The sequence below is a fragment of the Trachurus japonicus genome, chromosome 23 (assembly GCF_045865225.1).
Source record: "Trachurus japonicus isolate A0001 chromosome 23, Traja_1.0".
In the NCBI taxonomy this organism is placed as follows: Eukaryota; Metazoa; Chordata; class Actinopteri; order Carangiformes; family Carangidae; genus Trachurus; species Trachurus japonicus.
This window is the reverse complement of record NC_140929.1, coordinates 1,741,458-1,766,373: the sequence shown is the minus strand read 5'-3', so window position 1 is coordinate 1,766,373 and position 24,916 is coordinate 1,741,458. Positions and strand designations below refer to the sequence as shown.

General features: G+C 42.2%; 1 protein-coding gene across 3 annotated transcripts in view; it reads right to left on the bottom strand.

Annotated features, from left to right (window-relative positions):
* Positions 1–4,827: 4,827 nt before the first annotated feature.
* The window catches only part of lrp6 (low density lipoprotein receptor-related protein 6), a 69,553-nt gene continuing 49,464 nt past the window's right edge, over positions 4,828–24,916 (bottom strand). For 2 of the 3 annotated variants that reach the window (XM_085768859.1, XM_085768857.1), the window contains 11 exons: positions 23,091–23,293; positions 21,514–21,725; positions 18,031–18,221; positions 16,513–16,722; positions 14,974–15,099; positions 14,070–14,315; positions 9,864–9,974; positions 8,787–9,017; positions 7,191–7,327; positions 6,034–6,134; positions 4,828–5,227 (listed from right to left, as the gene is read on the bottom strand). In XM_085768859.1, the coding sequence (XP_085624985.1) occupies positions 4,870–5,227; positions 6,034–6,134; positions 7,191–7,327; positions 8,787–9,017; positions 9,864–9,974; positions 14,070–14,315; positions 14,974–15,099; positions 16,513–16,722; positions 18,031–18,221; positions 21,514–21,725; positions 23,091–23,293 (2,126 nt within the window). In that variant the 3' untranslated portion in view covers positions 4,828–4,869. The remainder of the gene's footprint in view (positions 5,228–6,033; positions 6,135–7,190; positions 7,328–8,786; positions 9,018–9,863; positions 9,975–14,069; positions 14,316–14,973; positions 15,100–16,512; positions 16,723–18,030; positions 18,222–21,513; positions 21,726–23,090; positions 23,294–24,916) is intronic. The other variant, XM_085768858.1, reaches the window with a different exon arrangement.

Below are 24,916 nucleotides of genomic sequence, written 5' to 3'. Positions count from 1 at the left end.
AAAATAATAATACATACGTAGTCTAAGAAAAAAAAAGGAAAAGTTAGGGGGAGGGGCCCACTTTAGTATTCTTTAACGGGGCCCAGAATTCCTAGCAACGGCCCTGACTAGAAATGAGACATTTGGACAAGAAATAAGACAAATATTCTTGGAAAGATGTTGAGTTTTTTACAGTGTACTATGAGTATTAGTCAGGGTCTTATGCAGAATAAATCAGTCATACAAAGATTAGACTACTGGGGTTTTTTATGGGCCCCACTGGGCGCTGGGCCCCTAGAGTTATCATCACCTTTCTCCCCTAGACAACGGCCCTGTGTGTGTGTGTGTGTGTGTGTTGAATCAAGACGCAGACTCTGAGGTCAAAGTTCACTCACTTTATATTTAACAAAAAGAAAAAGAATCAGCATGTGATGAGTTACAACAGCTTATCGTGTGTGAGGCCGATGAACTGTACAGGTCCATCTCTCTCTCTCTCTCTCTCTCTCTGTCTGTTTACAGGTGAAGCCGTCGCCGGGTCAAAAACACATGAACATGACGAACAAACCAAATGTTGGTCACCCCCACAAACGTCCTCGCAATTAAAGCACCATGGGAACAAAAAATAAACAAAAAAACAGATGAAGGACATTTAAAAAAAACAGAAAAACAGAAAAAAAAAAAAAAAAAAAAAAACGAGACAAACTTCTGTTTTTCCTGTTTCGAGACAAAAGTGCTTTTTTTTAAAAAAAAAGAAAGAAAAAAAGAAAACGACTCGGCCTTTTCCCGCTCTTTTTACTTTACATTTCTACTTCCTGTTTCCTTCTTCTCACACGTTCATTCGTTCTTCACCGTCTGTACAAAGATGGCGCCGCCCACAACGAGGCGTTCGCTGTCTTTTTTTAATTTTTTTACTGTCGTACCTTCAAACCTTCGAAACACGAAGCGTCTCAGAGTCTGAGGGACGAGTCAACGTTAAATAAAACACATTTTAAAGGGATAGTTCATCATTTTGGCAGATTCGTCCATTGCCATAATAATCCCTATAGTCATAGCAGTAGGTTTGTTACCTTTAATTGTCGGTGCAAGCTGTTTTTAGAACGGCGGAGCAGAGCCGTGAGCTGCTCAGAGCTACGCTACGGAGGCTCATTATGGGATTTCTTGGTTTCAAACTCATCAAATACACAATCCAACAACTCCACAACGCTCTGGTGGACAAGTTGTGAGCTGCACATTCACCACGCTATGAGATAATAACACAACGTTACCACACAGAGTTGTTTTAGAGGGAAATTCATGCAAAACCAACTGATGCACGTTGCCTTCAGGGACAGTTTTTCATCAACAGTCTCTGTATTTCCCTCTAAAACAACTCTGTGTGGTAACGTTGTGTTATTATCTCATAGCGTGGTGAATGTGCAGCTCACAACTTGTCCACCAGAGCGTTGTGGAGTTGTTGGATTGTGTATTTGATGAGTTTGATGATGAGGGAAACCAAAGAAATCCCATAATGAGCCTCCGTAGTGTAGCTCTGAGCAGCTCACGGCTCTGTTCCGCCGTTCTAAAAACAGCTTGCACCGACAATTAAAGGTAACGAACATACTGCTATGACTATAGGGATTATTATGGCAATGGGCCAATTTGACAAAATGTTAAACTATCCCTTTAAAAATGACGCCATCTCACCTGTCAATCAAAACATTTGACACATTGATTTGTCAGAAAATTGATCAAAATTGAACAAACTTTATAGTCTGAGGTCGTTTCATCGACACAAAGTTTTAAATTTCATTTTTAGAATTTGACTTCTTCACGTTTCAGTTTGCTTTTCTCTGTAACTGAGGATCAATAATCAATAATCAAACATGAATGATTGACACTCGGCTCTGTGCGTTGATCTCATCACGTCGTTAATTCAGATCCTTCAGATATTAAAATCATGAACTCAAATCACTTCATCTACCCCCCGAAAAATAAGAATTTCTGTTTAAAATTTCAGAATAAAAGCCATTTCCTGTTAAATCACAGAAATAAAAACTTTGTTTCCAGTTCAAAGAGACAAAAAACACAACGAGATGATTGATTGATTGATTGATTGATTGATTATTAATTATCAATTAGAGAGGGAAAAAAATCAAGTTCATTTGAGTTTTGATGCTTTTATTCTGAAGGAACCTGATTAAAACTCCGATCAGACTCTGACGTTCACCGTGTTTCTCCGTCGGCCATCTTAGTGTTTTTGTTTTGCTTTTTTTTTACTGAACACACAAACCAAAACCGAACGTCGACCTTTGACCTTTGACCTACGACCTCGTCCGTACCGGGGTCGCCTACAAAATAAAAGTCCTGTAAAGTGCAGTCAGCGAATGAGAACCTCTCCCAAAACACAAAGGGTTAATCTGTGTGTAGTTGTAGTGTGTGTGTGTGTGTGTGTAGTGTGTGTGTGTGTGTCAGTGATTGTACCACAGGTAGCTCTGAGCTGGTGGACAGGTGTGGAGGACGTACGGTGGCTGCAGGGGGACAAAAACCTCAAAAACCTCAAACATAAACGTAACTTTGGGTTTGTTTTTAGTGTTTTAAATGAGACGTTTGATTGACGAAACCGATCGATAATCAATAATCGACTCTTAACGACGAGGTCATCGATCGTTTCAAATCTTCATCGAAAACTGAATTTATGATAATTAGTGTTTTGCTTTTTTTTAGAAAAATTAAACGCTTCGAGGACCCCGTACGGGAAGTGGAGTCGTCTCTAGGGTTTTGAAATTTCAAAATAAAATCACTGATTCAAACTCCATCAAACTAAACGACTTGAACTGATCAGATCAGTTTGTTTTTTATTTGATTGGTGAATATTTGTGTGTTTTTTGATCAATAAAAACCGTTTTTCAGCGTCCGAATAATAAAAATAAAATAAAATAAAATAAAAACCGACGTGTTTTGTTTCGATTGTCTTCAGATCGATGCTGGTGTTGAAGCCACGCCCACTTATCGACAAACAAAAAAAGGCGAGAACAAGATCCACGAAACAAAAAAACTTAACAAAAAACAGATTGAAACGAGCGTCGTCAAGGCAACAGAGTCAGGCCCCGCCCCCCCCTGCTCCTTCTGAACAGATGAGTTTGGCACAAACGACAAACGCCGTTGGTTCGTTCGTCGTTCAAGCGAACCGACGTGAAGTGACGTGAACGTGTCGTGGGAGCTGATTGGGTGAGAGATTGTCGCCGAACGTTTTGTTTTTTGGATTCTGTAGAAAAATATAATGAGGCAATAATATAAAAAAAGACGGAATGAAAAGTTACTGCAAAGAGTTTCAATGGATAAGATTTACAATGATTCTCTATATAGCTTATAAATACGTTTTATCTACACAATATGTGGTACAAAAATACTATAGAGCTTCAGTGGAGCTCCTCCTGCTCCTCCTGCTCCTCCTGCACCTCCTCCGCCCCTCACAGGAGGAGGAGGACCAGGAGACGATGAAGATGAAGATGAAGATGAAGATGAAACTGCTTCAGGCACAAACGCTGCTTCTTCCTCCTCCACAGAGACGATTAAAGGGATAGTAGCATTTTTTTTTAAAGTGGGGTTGTATGATCTACAAATAGCCCCTAAGTACTTTAATTGCAGTAGAAGACTCTCTGCACTCCTCCCGTTAGCAACGCCAGCCCATAATAGCCCTGCCCAGAGATTTACAACATACAGACCCAAAGAAACGGCCTATTTTCACAACCTAAAAGAGGTTTTACCTGAAAATAAATACACAGTTTCATTGTTCGTTAGGTCCAAATAAAAACTGTGTTTTTCCTGCACTTTGAAGGGCTGGAAAAAATTATATTATAGTGAACAATGGAACTGTGTATTTTTTTTCCAGGTAAAACCTCTTTTAGGCCGTGAAAATAGGCCGTTTCTTTGGGTCTGTTCACAGCACTGTATGTTGTAAATCTCTGGGCAGGGCTATTATGGGCTGGCGTTGCTAACGGGAGGAGTGCAGAGAGTCTTCTACTGCAATTAAAGTACTTAGGGGCTATTTGGAGATCATACAACCTCACTTTTAAAAAAATGCTACTATCCCTTTAAAGAGCAGAAGGAGAAGGAGGAGGAGGAGGAGGAGGAGGATGAAGCTCCTCCTCTGCTGTGCAGCTTTGGCTCGTCTCAGTCAGTCGGCCATTTTGGTTTCGATCCTGTCGGAGGCTCCATCACGATGAAGATGAAGATGAAGATGGCGAAGGGTCTCGAACAGCGGAGTGGAAACGTTGTAGTGTCTGTTTGTTAGTTAGTCTGTTTGCTGAGCCTGGCTCTGATTGGCTGACAGATATGTGCCTTATTATTAGTGTTATTGCTTCAGCTCCCGACCCGGTCCCGATCCGGCCCGGTGGCGGGCGTTGCCATGGTAACGGCGGTCGTCTCGGGTCGTCTACTTCTTCCCGTCGCTGCTGTGTTTTCATATTTGGCATCAGAAGTGGATGAGTGAGCGTGGTGGCGAGCGGCGTCGTCGCGGCGTCGTCGTGGCGTCGCGTCCTTCGCCTCCTCCCGTCCGTCGTTAAGGCAACTGATACGTGATGATTTTAATAAAACCTTTTTTTGTTTTTTTCTTAAAAATGTACAAATTTCTCTTACAAACAAAAGCTCCGTCGTCATAGCAACTGTATAGAAAATATATAAATATGTTTTTTCTCTTTTTTTTTCAATGTACAAATGTTCTTTGCAGCGCGTCGTCTTCGTCGTGTCGTCGTCTCGCTGCCTCGCCGCTGCTCTTCTGCTTCCCATTTTTAACCTCTTATATGCACAATTGCTATTTACAGTGAGGGGAAAAGAGGGGAAAAGGGGGAAAAGGAGGGAAAAGGAGGGAAAAGGAGGGGAAAGGAGGGGAAAGTGGGCGGGGCTCGAGGCTCAGGATGAGTCCGTGCAGGGCGACGGCGGCGGCGGGTACAGGTGGTGCGAGTAGCTGCGCTCGGTGTAAGGCGACGGCGGGCAGCTCTCGCAGTTCTCCTCCGCCGACAGGTACTGGCTGCGCGGCGTCGGCGGCGGCGGGAAAGGCTCCGAGTCGTAGTTGAGGTCGCTGGTGTAGCCCTTGGCAACGGCGGCGGCGGCGGAGGAGGAGGAAGTAGCGGCGGCAGCGGCGGCGGCGGCTGACGAGCTGCTGGACTTGAGCGGCGCCCGGCGTCCCGGCGTGTAGTCGCTGTCGCACACGTCGGTGCTGCACGGCGTGGTGGGCGGGGCGAAGTGGCGGTAGGTGTAGGGCCGGTAACTACGGAGACGGAGGGAGGAGGAGGAAGAGAGAGGAGTTAATGCTGCGTTCAGGGACATCGGGGACAAAACAAACAGTCAGAACGTCAAGTTGAAAGTTTAAATAAAGTTTCTGTTTCTGAACCCTTTGATGCACAAACTGACAAATAACAAAACTACAATAGACCCAATCGTCTTGTTGTTTACATTCTACTTCCTGGTAGAAAACCAGCTGTAATGTGAATGAGATCAATAGTAACGAACGAGAGTTTAGCTATATATCATATTTTTCACGCCCTATCACCGTTTAGACAAATCTGAAACGATTGAAGAAACATTACTATTTCTGTGTGTGTGTTTTGTGTTGCTATGTGTTGGATTTATTCAGTTTGGGGGAATCACGGTGTCTAGAAAGCATCAGTGGCTCAGCTGACAGGGACAGCTAACGGTAGCTAAGCTAACGGTAGCTAAGCTAACGGCGGCAGCTAAGCTAACGGCGGTAGAGTTATTAAAGTTAAACAGGTAGCTAACCGTTAGCCCAGCTAATCTCTGATAACCATGACTAATTACAAAAATGTGCACACATAAATAGTAATGTTTGTCCAATCATTGGTTTTATAAACTTTATAAACATCAGATTAGTCTAAACGGCGATATAGTGACATGAAAAATTAGATAAATATAGAGAAACTCTCGTCCGTCACTATTGTTCTTCTCTAATAAAAAAACAAGATATTGGGATTAATACTTGGGACATTCAATTATATAATAGATGCAAAATGTGTTTTTATTAAAAAAAAATTAAAAAAAATGTATGGGCTTGTTCACCTGTAGGACCGGTGTGTGGAGGGGCTGTTGGACGAGTATCCAAACTCCACTCCAGTGTACTGGGAGCGCACGGTGGCCGGAGACGGGGGAGGGTTCAGGATCTGACAACAGGTAAACAACAACAGTCACCACACAGGTCAACAACAACAACAACAACAACAACATTGTTTCTGTATTTTAATTGTTAATTGTTTTTTATGAAAACGTCTTTGAATGTCTGTAAAAGTCCGTTATTACGACGGAGTATTAGGGCCACATTGAGAAAAACAAAACAAAACACAGACTTCGAGAAAAAAGTCGTAAATTTACAAGAATAAAGTCGTACATTTCCTACAAGAAAAACGTCATAACATTACGAGAATAAAGTCGTACGTTTATGAGAATAAAGTCGTACATTTCCTACAAGAAAAACGTCATAACATTACGAGAATAAAGTCGTACGTTTATGAGAATAAAGTTGTACATTTACGAGAATAAAGTCATAAATTTATGAGAATAAAGTCGTACATTTCCTATGAGAATAAAGTCATAATATTACGAGAATAAAGTCGTAAATTTACGAGAATTAAGTCGTAAATTTTACGAGACTTAAACCGTCAATTTACAAGAATAAGTCGTACATTTCCTACGAGAAAAAAGTCATAATATTACGAGAATAAAGTCGGACATTTACGAGAATGAAGTCGTAAATTTACGAGAATGAAGTCGTAAATTTACGAGAATGAAGTCGTAAATTTATGAGAATAAAGTCGTACATTTCCTACGAGAAAAAAGTCATAACATTACGGGAATAAAGTCGTAAATTTATGAGAATAAAGTCGTACATTTCCTACGAGAAAAAAGTCATAACATTACGAGAATAAAGTCGTAAATTTATGAGAATAAAGTCGTACATTTCCTACGAGAAAAAAAAGTCAGAACATTACGAGAATGAAGTCGTAAATTTACGACTTTATTGTCGTAAATGTACGACTTTGCTGTATGTGAATCACTCTGCAGCACTTTGCTAAACTTTCATGTTTTATATAAAATGTTCTATATAAATAAAGTGGATTGGCTCAGAACCCAGTAGCCCCGCCCCCTTTCTGCCTCTGGCCACGCCCCTTCTCCGTGTGGCCCCGCCCCTTATGTATTTGGCCCCGCCCCCTCTGTCTCACCGGGGGGAAGTACGTCCCCTTGGTGCTGGACGAGCTGCTGGACGAGGCTCCGGTCACGTGGGCGCGGTCGTACGGCGGCCCGCTGCTCCCGCCCATGATGCTGAGGGAACCAATCACAGACTTCCCTCTGGACATTCCTGCACAGGGGAGAGACACACGTCAGGAGGAGGAGAAGAAAGAAGAAAGAAGGAGTCGGGTCCGCACTATTTTTTTGGCAAATTTAGGCAAATTCTGAGCAACAAACAGGAGAATAGGAAGACAGGACAGTTGACCTTATAATTTTCATTTTGCACCAGTTGAGGTTTGAACCCACAACTTCTAGAATCGAAGACCGTTGTCTATCACACTGAGCACTGAGCATTTTAGATAAATCTATGGTTTTGTCTCTATGGTTATTTTGTTATTATTAGTGGTGGTGGAAATGCTGGGCGAGCCGACCAGCGTTTCTTTACTTTCGGTTTCGTGGCGAGTCATGAGAATAACGCCACCGTATGAATCTCCGTTTATGGTGGGAACTACGACGGTATGTGATCGTCTTCCAACCTCTGACTTTAATTCTTGATGAATGAAAACATGAGTCTGTCTTGCACCGGTCAAAGAATTTCACGGTGCGGAGGCTCATAAATGTAGAGTGAAAACACTTTGCTTTAACAAAACTCCACGTTGTCCCTTTAAGGCTACATTGTGGTGAAGTTTCAAAACTGTAGCATCTACCGTTGGTTTGGTAGGAATTTTTAAAGTTTTTAAATTAAAACGCTTATTTATCCTTGGAGTTGAGTGAATCTGGCATGGGTTTGGATGTTTCTGTGAAGTTTGGTGAGTTTTCGTCCTTGGGAAGTATGACTTCCTTGGAAGAAGAAAGAAGAAAGAAGAATTCCTAGGAATACAATAGTGTCCGACACTAAAAAGAAGGAGGAGGAGGAGGAGTAGAAGGAGGTGTGTTATGTTATTCCTACCGGGAATCGAGCTGGACAGCGAGGAGGGATGAGGGACGTATCCCAGGGGAACGGAGGATGGAGGAGGAGGAGGAGGAGGAGGAGTAGTAGTAGAACACTGCAAAAACTCTAAATCTTTCCAAGAATATTTGTCTTATTTCTTGTCAAAATGTCTCATTTCTAGTCAAAACTAATCTCTTTCCACTTAAAATAAGACTCATCACCTAAAAATCAACTTGTTTTTAGATCATTTTCACTTGTTTCAAACTAATTTTCAATTGAAATAAGTAGAAAAATCTGCCAGTGAAAGCAAGTTTTTTGTGCTTGTAATAAGAAATAAAAACTTGCTCCACTGTCAGATTTTTCTACTTATTTCAAGTGAAAATCTGCTTGAAAGAAGTAAAAAGTGTCTAAAAACAAGCTGCTTTTTAATGTGATGGGTCTTATTTTAAGTAGAATGAGATTTGTTTTGACTAGAAATAAGACAAATATTCTTGGTAAGATTTTGAGTTTTTGCAGTGAAGGAGGAATGTTGTGTTATTCCTACCGGGCAGCGAGGAGGGATGAGGGATGTATCCCAGGGGAACCGAGGACGGAGGAGGAGGAGGAGGAAGAGGAGGAGTAGAAGGAGGAGTAGAAGGAGGTGTTGTGTTATTCCTACCGGGCAGCGAGCTGGACAGCGAGCTGGGATGAGGGACGTATCCCACGGGAACGGACGAGGGGCCGTGGACCACGAAGTCGTTGGTGACCGTCTCTCCGTCGTCCTTCATCTGGGGACAGAGGACTCGCTGGCACACGAAGTAGACGGCGCCGACCACGAACAGCGCCATGACGACGCCCACGATGGAGCTGATGGTGTTGTTGGCCGGAGGAGGAGGCTCCTCGGTCGGGACTGACCCCACAAGGAGGAGGAGGAGGAGGAGGAGGAGGAGGAGGAGGAGGAGGAGAGTTTAGATTTTTCAAACACTTCATTTACATATTCAATACGTTTTCAGTTGCTAAAGAGCTTCAGCGCTAATTTACAAAGAAGAAATAAATACAACTGATAAATATTTAAATCATAAGGCTACGTGCAATGTACTGCAGCTCATCATTAACAACAGTCCAGGAGAAGGAGAAGGAGGAGAAGGAGGAGAAGAAGAAGAAAGAAGGAGAAAAAGAAGGAAGAAGAAGTTAGAACAGGAGCAGGGGTCTCATTTATAACCGTTGCGTACGCACAAAACGGGGCCTGAAAGTGGCGTACGTGACTTTCCAGTCGGGAGAATGTGCGCAGCCCTAAGCAAACTCTGACCCATGCGTAGTGCACCAAAACAACACCGCTTGAGCTATGAGCCACTGACGCCGTTAGCAGCTGCAGCAACACGTCACGTCGCCACTTTCACACCTGCAGCTGATTCACAACACCGACAGAACAAGAGCACGTCAGGCCCATCTATATGCAGATCGCATTCATGTGGTGGTTTGCATTGACCATCTACGGTTAAAACAGGGCGTGTACAGGGAGGGACGTGAAGCGGATTCAGCTGCGCACACTTGTAGGAACTCTGTGATTTATGAAGGGAAGTTTGCCTGCAAGTGTGCGTACGCAGGGTTTTAGAAGTCTGAATATTTTTTGGCGCACGCAAAACTTGGCTTTTGGCCGTACGTACACTTTTAGTAACGATCCCACGCACAGTTTTATAAATGAGACCCCAGGTGTTTTCATGTTTAGTGTGTCAGGTGTGTGTGTGTGACCTACAGCAGCCCAGTTCGTCAGAGTTGTCCGTACAGTCCATGTTGTTGTCGCACTTCTTGTGTTTCCCGATGCACTGACCGTTGGAGCAGGTGAACTGGTCCAGAGGACACCGCACTGAAACACACAGACAGACAGGTGAGCACCGTGACCTCTGACCTCTCGTACACTTTCTCCAAAAACATTTAAACATTTCTAGAAAAATGTTGTAAAATTTCTCCCAAAATAAATAAATAAATAGAAAAAAGTGGTGAGATTTCTAAAAAAAAGAAAAAAAAAAAAAAAGAATTGAAACATTTTCTAGAAAAAAAAGGTTAAAAAAAAAGTGCTCAAAAAAGTTTTTTAAAAAGTCTAGAAAAAAATTGTAAAATTTCTAAAAATCAGAAAAGTAAAAAGAATTAAAAAAAAAAAAAAAGTGGTAAAAATGTCTCAAAAAAAAATAAAAGAAAAAAGTTAAACATTTTCTTAAAGGAAAAAAAAAGGTAAAAATTGCTCAAAAAGGTTTCTAAAAAATAAACTGAAAAAAAAGTGGTACAAATTGCTCAAAAAAAATTAGAAAGAGTTAAAAATTCTAGAAAAAAGTGGGAAAATTTCAAGAAAACGTTGGGGCCCCCTTTCAACCCTCTCAAGGACCCCTGTGGGTCCCCGGACCACACTTTGAGAATATAATAATAATAATAATAATAATAATAAATTTGTATTTGTAAAGCACTTTTCATAAAGTAATCTCAAAGTGCTACAGAAACCAGAAACAAAACAAACAAAAGACTACAAGAAAAATCTGACACGTTAAAATCAGTAGTAGATAAAAGACCACTGATCTAGATGAGCTGTTGTTAATAAAACACGTCTTCAAATGTATTTACTCCTTTTACAGTTTGCTGCTGCTGCAAATGCGCTTTTACTCCTTTTACAGGTTGCTGCAAATGTATTTTTACTCCTTTTACAGGTTGCTGCAAATGTACTTTTACTCCTTTTACAGGTTGCTGAAAATGCACTTTTACTCCTTTTACAGGTTGCTGAAAATGCACTTTTACTCCTTTTACAGGTTGCTGCAAATGCACTTTTACTCCTTTTACAGGTTGCTGCGGCTGCAAATGCACTTTTACTCCTTTTACAGGTTGCTGCAAATGTACTTTTACCCCTTTTACAGGTTGCTGCAAATGCACTTTTACTCCTTTTACAGGTTGCTGCGGCTGCAAATGCACTTTTACTCCTTTTACAGGTTGCTGCAAATGCACTTTTACTCCTTTTACAGGTTGCTGCAAATGCACTTTTACCCCTTTTACAGTTTGCTGCTGCTGCAAATGCACTTTTACTCCTTTTACAGGTTGCTGCTGCTGCAAATGTATTTTTACTCCTTTTACAGGTTGCTGCTGCTGCAAATGCGCTTTTACTCCTTTTACAGTTTGCTGCTGCTGCAAATGCACTTTCACTCCTTTTACAGGTTGCTGCAAATGCACTTTTACTCCTTTTACAGGTTGCTGCAAATGTACTTTTACCCCTTTTACAGTTTGCTGCTGCTGCAAATGCACTTTTACTCCTTTTACAGTTTGCTGCTGCTGCAAATGTACTTTTACTCCTTTTACAGTTTGCTGCTGCTGCAAATGTACTTTTACTCCTTTTACAGGTTGCTGCTGCTGCAAATGCGCTTTTACCCCTATTACAGTTTGCTGCTGCTGCAAATGTGCTTTTACCCCTTTTACAGTTTGCTGCTGCTGCAAATGCACTTTCACTCCTTTTACAGTTTGCTGCTGCTGCAAATGCACTTTTACAGTTTGCTGCTGCTGCAAATGCGCTTTTACCCCTTTTACAGTTTGCTGCGGCTGCAAATGCGCTTTTACTCCTTTTACAGGTTGCTGCTGCTGCAAATGTACTTTCACTCCTTTTACAGTTTGCTGCTGCTGCAAATGCGCTTTTACTCCTTTTACAGTTTGCTGCGGCTGCAAATGTGCTTTTACCCCTTTTACAGTTTGCTGCTGCTGAAAATGCACTTTCACTCCTTTTACAGTTTGCTGCTGCTGCAAATGCACTTTTACAGTTTGCTGCTGCTGCAAATGCACTTTTACAGTTTGCTGCTGCTGCAAATGTGCTTTTACCCCTTTTACAGTTTGCTGCTGCTGCAAATGCACTTTTACTCCTTTTACAGGTTGCTGCGGCTGCAAATGCGCTTTTACTCCTTTTACAGTTTGCTGCTGCTGCAAATGTACTTTCACTCCTTTTACAGTTTGCTGCTGCTGCAAATGCGCTTTTACTCCTTTTACAGTTTGCTGCTGCTGCAAATGTCCTTTTACTCCTTTTACAGGTTGCTGCTGCTGCAAATGTGCTTTTACCCCTTTTACAGTTTGCTGCTGCTGCAAATGCGCTTTTACTCCTTTTACAGTTTGCTGCAGCTGCAAATGCGCTTTTACTCCTTTTACAGTTTGCTGCTGCTGCAAATGTACTTTTACTCCTTTTACAGTTTGCTGCCGCTGCAAATGTACTTTTACTCCTTTTACAGTTTGCTGCCGCTGCAAATGTACTTTTACTCCTTTTACAGTTTGCTGCTGCTGCAAATGCGCTTTTACCCCTTTTACAGTTTGCTGCTGCTGCAAATGCGCTTTCACTCCTTTTACAGGTTGCTGCTGCTGCAAATGCGCTTTTACTCCTTTTACAGGTTGCTGCTGCTGCAAATGCACTTTTACTCCTTTTACAGTTTGCTGCTGCTGCAAATGCGCTTTTACCCCTTTTACAGTTTGCTGCTGCTGCAAATGCGCTTTTACTCCTTTTACAGGTTGCTGCAAATGCTCTTTTACCCCTTTTACAGGTTGCTGCTGCTGCAAATGCACTTTTACTCCTTTTACAGGTTGCTGCTGCTGCAAATGCACTTTTACTCCTTTTACAGGTTGCTGCTGCTGCAAATGCACTTTTACTCCTTTTACAGGTTGCTGCGGCTGCAAATGCACTTTTACTCCTTTTACAGGTTGCTGCAAATGCACTTTTACTCCTTTTACAGGTTGCTGCAAATGCACTTTTACTCCTTTTACAGGTTGCTGCAAATGCACTTTTACTCCTTTTACAGGTTGCTGCTGCTGCAAATGCACTTTTACCCCTTTTACAGGTTGCTGCTGCTGCAAATGCACTTTTACTCCTTTTACAGGTTGCTGCAAATGCACTTTCACTCCTTTTACAGTTTGCTGCTGCTGCAAATGTACTTTTACTCCTTTTACAGTTTGCTGCTGCTGCAAATGTACTTTCACTCCTTTTACAGTTTGCTGCTGCTGCAAATGTACTTTTACTCCTTTTACAGTTTGCTGCTGCTGCAAATGCGCTTTTACTCCTTTTACAGTTTGCTGCAGCTGCAAATGCGCTTTTACTCCTTTTACAGTTTGCTGCTGCTGCAAATGTACTTTTACTCCTTTTACAGTTTGCTGCCGCTGCAAATGTACTTTTACTCCTTTTACAGTTTGCTGCCGCTGCAAATGTACTTTTACTCCTTTTACAGTTTGCTGCTGCTGCAAATGCGCTTTTACCCCTTTTACAGTTTGCTGCTGCTGCAAATGCGCTTTTACTCCTTTTACAGGTTGCTGCAAATGCTCTTTTACCCCTTTTACAGGTTGCTGCTGCTGCAAATGCACTTTTACTCCTTTTACAGGTTGCTGCAAATGCTCTTTTACCCCTTTTACAGTTTGCTGCTGCTGCAAATGCACTTTTACTCCTTTTACAGGTTGCTGCTGCTGCAAATGCACTTTTACTCCTTTTACAGGTTGCTGCGGCTGCAAATGCACTTTTACTCCTTTTACAGGTTGCTGCAAATGCACTTTTACTCCTTTTACAGGTTGCTGCAAATGCACTTTTACTCCTTTTACAGGTTGCTGCAAATGCACTTTTACTCCTTTTACAGTTTGCTGCTGCTGCAAATGCACTTTTACCCCTTTTACAGGTTGCTGCTGCTGCAAATGCACTTTTACCCCTTTTACAGGTTGCTGCTGCTGCAAATGCACTTTTACTCCTTTTACAGGTTGCTGCTGCTGCAAATGCACTTTTACCCCTTTTACAGGTTGCTGCTGCTGCAAATGCACTTTTACTCCTTTTACAGGTTGCTGCTGCTGCAAATGCACTTTTACCCCTTTTACAGGTTGCTGCTGCTGCAAATGCACTTTTACTCCTTTTACAGGTTGCTGCAAATGCACTTTTACTCCTTTTACAGTTTGCTGCTGTTGCTGTTGTTACCTGTCACACCTTCACACTTGCTCTCGTCGGATCGGTCCTGGCAGTTGAACTCCCCGTTGCAGCGCAGCGCGAGCTCGATGCACTGGCGGCTGTCGCACTGGAACTCCGCGTCGGAGCAGACGGGGCAGTTCTCCTCGTCGCTCTTGTCGTCGCACTCCGTGTAGCCGTCGCAGCGCCACGTCTGGGGGATGCAGTCCACCTCGCCGGACGTACAGGAGAACTGCTCCGGGGAGCAGGTGGGCGGCTCTGAGGAGGTTAAAGGGATAGTTCAACATTTAGTCAAATTGGCCCCATTGCCATAATAATCCCTATAGTCATAGCAGTAGCTACGCTACGGAGGCTCATTATGGGATTTCTTGGTTTCCCTCATCATCAAACTCATCAAATACACAATCCAACAACTCCACAACGCTCTGGTGGACAAGTTGTGAGCTGCACATTCACCACGCTATGAGATAATAACACAACGTTACCACACAGAGTTGTTTTAGAGGGAAATACATGTAAAACCACTGATGCACGTTGCCTTCAGGGACAGTTTTTCATCAACAGTCTCTGTATTTCCCTCTAAAACAACTCTGTGTGGTAACGTTGTGTTATTATCTCATAGCGTGGTGAATGTGCAGCTCACAACTTGTCCACCAGAGCGTTGTGGAGTTGTTGGATTGTGTATTTGATGAGTTTGATGAGGGAAACTGGACTTAAACCTTTTCGAGTTTTCGTCGAATAAAACTGGACTAAAACTGGACTAAAACTATCATGTATTAAAATGACTAAATGACTAAAATTGACTATAACTAATAAACATTTTTGTCCAAAAGACTAAAACTAAATCTAAAATGCCTTCCAAGAACAACACTGTTCCTCCTCCTCCTCCTCCTCCTCCTCCTTCTCCTCCTCTCACCTCCACAGGAGAGCTCGTCCTGCAGCAGCACCAGGTGGACCGGACACGAGCAGCGAGTCGTCCCGTCGCCCTTGACGATGCAGATGTGGGAGCAGCCGCCGTTGTCCCAGGTGCACGGGTGTTTACCTGCACAGAGAGAGAGTGATGTCACAATGTTCAGTATTTTAGCTCATTTACATATTTGCACTAAATCTATTTCACTCTGAGTCTTTTTTAACTAGAGGTGGGAAAATGTGTGGAGTCTTTTTGTGATTGTTGTGGGCAAAAATCCTTGATTATGCAGCACGTTTTCTTAAAAGATGCGATGGAATATACAGGATATTTATGCAATGAAATAGCAGGAATTTGCAAAAATTGTGGAATTTGAAAAAAAGTGATTCCCCCAACACATCTGAACTGACGAAGAAGTTTATCTTATTAGAAAAAACAGATGTTAAAGCAGTTTTCATTTGGAGACATGACATCATTTGCAAAGTGAATAAATCAGAATATATCGCAGCATTTTATAATATTTTTAATATTGGATAGAGACACAGGCATCATGAGAATATCGGTAATATCCCATAATACCTCTTATGATTCACACAACTATCAATAACCAGGGGAAACTCTGACTTAATTATATGAATGAAACTTTTCTTATTTCTTCTCAGTGTTATTATTGATTATCTATCAGAAAATAACAGGAATCACAATACCTGTTTTAGTACTATTTTGTGTAGCAACTCAAGTTATTTTGTTTATAAAACAATAGTCAAACTTCTGAATTTTGAATATTTATTGTTGTGGTTCAGTGTGAACAGAATAATGAGTGAAAGAGGAAGAGGAGGGCCGGAAAATTAAAACCCGACCAGACTGAATTGGATACTCATCCCTAAATTAGTAAATTATGGCTACAATCTGACATATTTACATATAAATGTTCATTAATATGCTCTGTCCCTGTCTCAAATAAACTAAATACATGAAAAAATAAAAATAAAATATGATATTATTGCAAAATTCAGCTGTAACATGTTGAGACATTCTGTGATTTATTACTTTTCTGCAGCTGATGATTCTGATAAATCTGTTTTATTCTTGTTAAAAGGACTGAAAAACTGCTCTATTATTAAAAACTAACATTAATATTATATATTATATGAATGTAACTTTGTTATTATTGATTATCTATCAGAAAATAACAGGAATAATATGAATAGTGACAGATAGAAAATTCCTTTCACATTTAAACCAATACGGAACTGTTTTTATTTGTTAAATTAGTTAATTATGGCTACAATCTGGTATATTTACATATAAATGTTCAGTAATATGCTCCATCCCTGTTTTAAATAAACAAATTATTGCAATTTCAGCTGTAACATTTTGAGACATTCTGTGATTTATTACTTTTCTGCAGCTGATGATTCTGATAAATCTGTTTTATTCTTGTTAAATGGACTGAAAAACTGCTCTATTATTAAAAACGAACATTAATATTATATATATATGTGTTATAGACATAATAAACAGTGTATGTGTGTGTGTGAGACTCACTGTACTCCCTCATGTCCAGCTCGTGCACGGCGTGGATGTCGCTCAGGTAGGCGATGCGGGCCTGGATCTTGGTGCGTCCCTCCCTGGTGGTCTTGTCGATGCGTTCGATCATCTGCTGCTGCTTGTCGATCCAGTACAGGTGGCTGCCGAACACGGTCAGGCCGACCGGCTGCAGGATGTTCGAGTCCGCGATCACGATCCGATTGGCTCCTGGGGTTGTTCAAAGCCACCGGGAAGAAGAAGAAGAACGAAACACAAAGAAAAAGAAAAAGAAAAAAACAAGGTTGAAGGGAAAAAACGTCAGGAACCGAGGCAACGGAGGAGGAGGGGGAGGGGGGGGCTGAGGGGGGAGGAACTGAGGGGGCAGGAGGGGCGGAGCCAGGGGCAAAAACAACAACAATAAGTATCAAATATACATATAGAAACACAAATCTTTTTAAATCAAGGACCCTAAATTGACCCAAATTAGACCATGGACCCCCCTGGACAAAATGTTGAAGCAAAACACCAGAAATACACAAATATTTGATCTGAAACTGAAGAATGTTACTTTTTTTAGTTGATGTACGTTCAAATTAGGGCCAATGGAGGTGAATTTTTGGAAATATTGTAGGCTAGAGAAATTTCTGGAAAGAAGTGGTACAATTTCTCCAAAAACATTTAAACATTTCTAGAAAAATGTTGTAAACCCCCCCCCCAAAAAAAAAAAATTGAAAGAAGTGGTAAGATTTCTGAAAAAAATTAAATTAAAATAAAAAAATCTAGAAAAAAGTGGTAAAAATTCTAAAAAAATATATATTTTTTAAAGTAAAAATAAAAAATTCTAGAAAAAAAGGGAAAGATTTCTAAAAAATAAAAAAAATAAAGAAAAAAGTTAAACATTTTCTAAAAAAAAAGGTAAAAATTGGTCACAAAAGTTTTTTTTTTTTTTTTAAATTCTAGAATTTTTTTCCAATTTTTCTAAAAATCATAAAAAATAAATAAAATAAAATAAAAAAAAAGTGGTAAAAATGTCTCAAAAAAATTTGAAAGAGTTAAAAGTTTTAGAAAAAAGTGGTAAAATTTCAAGAAAACGTTGGAACCCCGTTTTGAACCCTCTCTTCTGATCCTGTGAATGACTCTGGGGGAACTTTATTCTGAAGGCCAACAGGAAGTGTGTGTGTGTGTGTGTGTGTGTGTGTGTGTGTCCGTCCTGAACAGAACCAGGAGGAGGCGTTCAGGGACCACGGCTCCGTCCTCACATTCCTGAGTGTGTGTGTGTGTGTGTGTGCGTGTGTGTGTGTGTGCGTGTGTGTGTGTGTGTGTGTGTAGAATGACAGGAATGTGCTGAGCTCTGGTCTCCGTGGCGACGGCTCCTTCATCTGTTCATTTATTTATTTATTTATTAACATGAAAGAGAAAAAACACAAAGAGAAAGAAAACAGCAGGAATAATAAAAGGGGGCGTGGCCTGTGGGACCTGAACCGGCCAATCAGCTGCAGCCTGAGCAGACGGCGCGTTGCCGTGGCGACGACTCACCCGACAGGTCGCTGCTCTCGATGCGCCGCAGGTCCGAGTCGACCCAGAACAGCTTCCCCAGCTCGTTGTCGATGGCGAGGGCGACGGGTTTCCCCAGACCGGAGAAGAACAGCACCTCGCGCTCCGTCCCGTCCAGCGCCGCACGCTCGATCTTCGGGGAGCGTTCCAACAGGTTGGTGAAGTACATGTAGCTACAACAGAGAGGGGGGGGGGTAGGGGGGGGGGTCAGTTTATCTCTAAGGCAGCGGTTCGCTCCAACAGGTTGGTGAAGTACATGTAGCTACAACAGAGAGGGGGGGGGTAGGGGGGGGGGGTCAGGTTATCTCTAGAGCAGTGGTTCACTCCAACAGGTTGGTGAAGTACATGTAGCTACAACAGAGAGGGGGGGGGGGGTCAGGTTATCTCTAGAGCAGTGGTTCGCTCCAACAGGTTGGTGAAGTACATGTAGCTACAACAGAGAGGGGGGGGGTAGGGGGGGGGGGTCAGGTGATCTCTAGAGGAGCGGTTCGCTCCAACAGGTTGGTGAAGTACATGTAGCTACAACAGAGAGGGGGGGGGGGGGTCAGGTTATCTCTAGAGCAGTGGTTCGCTCCAACAGGTTGGTGAAGTACATGTAGCTACAACAGAGAGGGGGGGGGGGGTCAGGTTATCTCTAGAGCAGTGGTTCGCTCCAACAGGTTGGTGAAGTACATGTAGCTACAACAGAGAGGGGGGGGGGGTCAGGTTATCTCTAGAGCAGTGGTTCGTTCCAACAGGTTGGTGAAGTACATGTAGCTACAACAGAGAGGGGGGGGGGGGGTCAGGTTATCTCTAGAGCAGTGGTTCGCTCCAACAGGTTGGTGAAGTACATGTAGCTACAACAGAGAGGGGGGGGGGTAGGGGGGGGGGGTAAGTTTATCTCTAAGGCAGCGGTTCGCTCCAACAGGTTGGTGAAGTACATGTAGCTACAAGAGAGAGGGGGGGGGGTCAGTTTATCTCTAAGGCAGGGGTTCGCTCCAACAGGTTGGTGAAGTACATGTAGCTACAAGAGAGAGAGGGGGGGGGGGGTCAGTTTATCTCTAGAGCAGCGGTTCGCTCCAACAGGTTGGTGAAGTACATGTAGCTACAACAGAGAGGGGGGGGTGGGGGGGGGGTCAGTTTATCTCTAGAGCAGTGGTTTTTAAACTTCAATTCAAACTTACTGGACAAAATGTTTAGGCAAACACCAGAAATACACAAATATCTGATCTGAGACTGAAGAATGTTACTTTTTTAGTCGATGTACGTTCAAATTAGGGCCAATGGAGTGAATTTATGGAAATATTGTAGCAGGGTATATACACAAATCTTTGAGTCAATTTACTACCATTTAATACCTTTTTTCACTACCTTCAGATTTTTTTTAATACCACCACGACATCGAGTTGCACCAAGTATCAATCAGAAAAATTTTATGACATGTACATAGATTTTATCATCCAACACTTACTTACATCATTACCATTACCCAGGAGACTCGGTTGCACAACAGGGCATCATCCATAAGTCATCAGGAACATTTGATCAAAAATAAAATATCTTATCATGCCTTTCTCAATCACCAGCCTCTCTCCCCTGATCCCACCCTCACCTGCCCCCCCGCACTCACTCACCTCACTCCACCTCCCTCCCTCCCTCCCTCACCCAGTTTGCCTCGCTCCGTCTTCCTTCCTCACCTCCCTCCCTCACCCAACTCACCTCACTAACTCTTTAAATAAATACCTGGTTCTGTCTCTACCGTCACAGAACACAGTGGTAGGCCATATATATGTTTTTTTTTTACATCAGTGTGAAAAGTTTCAACAATGTCCGCACATCTGCACCGTCGGTCTGTGTCTCACGTGCGTTCCATCTGACCTCAGCTCTCAGTAGAAGCTGCAGCTGCTGCAGGTGTCTGTATCTGTAGCGCTTCGGGGCTTCCTGCCCTTTCAAACGGAGCAGACCCGGACCCGGTCCGACTAAACACCGGGCTGGCAGTAGAAGGTTCATGGAGCTGTGAGCCGCGAGTGCATGAAAAAAGAGCACATCGGATGTGCGGCGCGTGACGTGCATCTACATTGACACACACATAGGCTACATCAAGGCGCCTGTCATCTCAATTTAAGTCTTCTGCAAACTTGCATTTTCCCATATTCGAAACGTTTTGCCACACGCTAAAATCCGAAGAGATTCACTAGCACTTCTATCCGCCTGACAACTATGCGCGCGAAGACGATTTTAGATTTCTAGCGGCCAATGAATACAATGAATTGATATGACGTCAATATCATAAGTTTTTTTTTTGAAGTAGCGGCGCAAGCAAGTAATGCTTTATTTATTTTATTACGCCTATTTCATCAAAATAAAACCAGTCATTGTCCAAAAGAAAAAAAATAATACCTATTCTTTAAAATTAATACCTTTGGACCAAATTTATCACTTTTTAAGGCCATTAAATTTTGCTTTTTTGATTTATCACTTTTTAATACTTTTTAAAACCCCGCGGACACCCTGTGTAGATGTGACTAGTCATTATTGTGCTTTAATACTTAGGTGTAGCCTCAGTGGCATGTACTAACTTTATGACGGCACTCACGCCTGATCTCTGTTTGCATATCCTACTGAGTGTAGCTTCCCTTTGTGTCTTTCGCACTAGTGTTTAATACACTCAGATTTTGATATACATTTTGATATATATTTTGATATACACTTTGTTATATTTTTCTACTATTCATGCATTTTCCTATTATGTACTGTATTTGAAGAATGTCATGTTATGGACTGTATTTTGGAGCCCTGTGGTGTGCGAGTCGTTCTATTTTCTTTTGGAAATATTGTCGAGAAATTTCTGGAAAGAAGTGGTACAATTTACAATTTGTAAAATTCCTAAAAAAATGTTTTTATAAAAAGTAATTAAAAAGAAGAAAAAAAAAGTGGTAAGATTTCTAAAAAAAAAAAAAATTACAAAATATTTAACATTTTCTAGAAAAAAGTGGTAAAAAAAATTACCAAAAAAAAGGTTTTTAAAAAATTCTAGAAAAATTGTAAAAAGTCTAGTTTTCTTCTTGTTTTCTTCTTTTGTACTATTGACTTTATGTGTTTATGTATTTATTGTATTTCTATGATATTATTTTCTATCTTTATTTATTTTCTACAAATCAATATTTCATGCTGCAAACTCATATTTTTTTGCTTTATTTTAGTCTAGTTTTCATTTTATTATCTATCTATCTATCTATCTGCTTTTCCCTGTACTTTTTTAATTCTTTTTTTCTTGCTTTTAATTGTATGTTTAATGTCTCCAATTTTTATTATTTTGGGTTTTATTATAATTTTTTAAACCTGTATGTTTTGTTTTTTCACCGTTTCCATTTCTTCCTGTTAAATGTTTAGTTTTTCTATAAAGCTCATTGAGTTTCCCCTTGCTATGAATAATATATAAATAATAATTGTGTGTGTGTGTGTGTGTGTGTGTGTGTGTCTCACCCTCTCTCGGGGTTGACCACGATGGCGCGCGGCTTGTCGTGCTCGCCGCGCAGCACCACGCCGACGCGGCTGCCGTCGGTGCGCGTCACGTTGATGACGTTGGTGACCTCGCTGGTCCAGTAGATGAAGCGGCTGAAGATGTCGATGCTCAGGTCGTACAGCTGCAGGCCCTGACTGGCCCCGCCCAGCGCGCTCGCCACCACCGTCATGCTCTGATTGGACGGGACAGGAGAGGTCAGAGGTCAGATATATATAGATATACTACCCATTAAAGGGATAGTTCAACATTTTGTCAAATTGGCCCATTCATTGCCATAATCCCTATAGTCATAGCAGTAAAGGTTCGTTACCTTTAAAGTCCCACTCCCGCGACCCTTTTCGGCCATTTTAAAACCAGCTCATTAGCCATGCACATTAGCAATGCACCTCTGGGGGGTGGGCGGAGACTGCGCTGCTCTGCACCCGCCCAGCCACCTCCTCGCACCCCACCCCCCGCTTGCTGACAGCTGGACATTGTACAATTACAGATTCAGCGCGTTTAACGTAAAACTCCACACTGGGATTCGATCCCAGACTGGTGCATAGTCCTTGCTCACAGTGCAAGCTGCTCTACCAGGTGAGCTATACCTGTTATACCTAGACAGCTACACCGAGCTGTGAAGGCTTTCACCTCTGAGCCAGATGCAGAGCGGGGCGGGAGCTTGTAGCACTAGTGCCCTCCCCTGGAGCTGTGACACCCTCAACTCCAGTCTTCCTGAAACTGCCAGTTCGCGTCTGCCATTGGTTCACAGCAGTTTGAAGGCAGAAAAACTCTGAAATGCAATTTTGCACTTCCTTCTCTGCTGATAAGTGCTCTAACACAAGAAAAATGCCACAGGAACATGTGAAAAGCTCAAAAAACACGATTTTCACGGGAGTGGGTCTTTAATTGTCGGTGCAAGCTATTTTTAGAACGACGGAGCAGAGCCGTGAGCTGCTCAGAGCTACACTACAGAGGAGGCTCATGGGATTTCTTGGTTTCCCTCATCAAACTCATCAAATACACAATCCAACAACTCCACAACGCTCTGGTGGACAAGTTGTGACCTGCACATTCACCACGCTATGAGATAATAACACAACGTTACCACACAGAGTTGTTTTAGAGGGAAATTCATGCAAAACCTCTGATGCGCGTTGCCTTCAGGGACAGTTTTTCATCATCAGTCTCTGTATTTCCCTCTACAACAACTCTGTGTGGTAACGTTGTGTTATTATCTCATAGCGTGGTGAATGTGCAGCTCACAACTTGTCCACCAGAGCGTTGTGGAGTTGTTGGATTGTGTATTTGATGAGTTTGAAACCAAGAAATCCCATAATGAGCCTCCGTAGCGTAGCTCTGAGCAGCTCACGGCTCTGCTCCACCGTTCTAAAAACAGCTTGCACCGACAATTAAAGGTAACGACCCTACTGCTATGACTATAGGGATTATGGCAATGGGCCAATTTGACAAAATGTTGAACTATCCTTTTAAATGATTCTTCAGTCGGTCATCCGTCCCTAACCGGGCGGTAACCGTTGGTAACCGGCGGTCTCACCTGGTTGCCGTCGTCCTGCGCGCGGCGGATGACGCTCTGCTTGGAGTCGATCCAGTACAGCTGCTTGTCCAGCGGGTCGTAGTCGATGGCGCGGACGTTCCTCAGGCTGTGGATGGGCAGGATGATGTCGGGGCTCTGCTGCTCGTCGATCACCATCCGGTTGATGGCCGTCTTCTGGCTGAACAACAGGAAGGAGGTGGGGGCTGGGGGGGGAGAATATTATTTAGTTACCTTATTCTTATAGATTTTGCCTATATATGCTTATAAAACGGAATGGTGAAATCCGGCGATCTGATTGGTTGTTAACCGTGGTATAGACCGAATCTCCTTGTTGTTTACAACTACTTCCTGGTAGAAAACCAGCTGTAATTTGAATGAGAACAGTAGTAACGAACGAGAGTTTAGCTATATATCATATTTTTCACGCCCTATCACCTATAATGCTAGAAGCAACACGGCTATGAATGTAACTGTTAGCAGCCTGGTGTTAGCCACATCGTTAGCCTAACGAGCAGTAAGTTACAAGGTGCGTAGCTCGAGGGTTACACCGGGCCATAGGTGCCGGCCGTATCGCTGTAATAACGAAGTTAAACAGCTAACCGCAGCTAATCTATGATAACCATGACTAATTACAAAAACGTGCACACGGAAATAGTAATGTTTGTCCAATCATTGGTTTTATAGACTTTACAAACATCAGATTAGTCCAAGTAAGGGATAATGTATAGTTCGGAGGTTGTTGCTGCACTTTGGCACTACAGGGGTGTTTTGACTGCACCATTTGGTCTGTGTTTGAGGAATCATCCAACAGCATTGATGAACTGGCAGATGTAGTGTGCAGCTACATATCCTTTTGCACTGAAAGTGTGATCCCTCATAAAAAGGTTTTTTCCTATCCGAACAGCAAACCATGGATAACGAAGGAACTAAAAAGCCTACTTAGAGAAAAAAAGACTGTCTTCAAGAGTGGTGACAAGGCCGCATATGCACAAATTAGAAAAGTTGTTAGAGCTGAGATCATAAAGGCGAAAAGTGCCTATAAAGAAAAAATTGAATCCAAACTGTATGACTCTGATCTCAAGTCTGTGTGGAATGGCATGAAATTGATGACAGGCCTACAGAAATGTAATAATAATTCTGTCTCTTTGAATGGTTTTACTTCCAACATGCAGCTTGCAGACGAGCTAAATAAATTTTATTTGAGATTTAATGTAGATGTTTTTAATGATAAGATAAGTAACATGAGAGAGCTGGTCAGAGACACTTCTGCCCCTGACATTGACCTGTCCTATGTCACCAACCTTCTTAAACAAACTAAAGTAAATAAGAGCCCGGGGCCAGACAATATTAGTGGCAGAGTGCTCAAGTCCTGTGCCTCGCAACTTAGTGGAATTTTAAAAGTCATTTTCACTCAGTCTCTCCAGCTGCAGACCGTTCCTAAGGTGTGGAAACATGCAACTATTGTCCCCGTGGCTAAAATAAAAAGCCCCAAAGTCTTAAATGACTTTCGACCAATAGCCCTCACCTCTTTGGTGATGAAGGTCTTTGAAAAGCTAGTTAAGAAGGAAGTACTGAAGCAGGTCAATGGCCTCCTAGATCCTCTGCAGTTTGCCTACCAGGCAGGCAGGGGCGTGGAAGATGCAACTCTGTTTTTAATAAATGTCTTAGTTAAACATCTGGAGGCCCCTAAGACACATGCAAGGCTTTTGTTTGTCGACTTTTCGTCGGCATTCAATACCATCCAGCCCTATCTTCTTGCAGAGAAACTTACTTTGCATTTTAATCTGAACCCAAATCTTGTTGGCTGGTTACTGGACTTTTTGTTA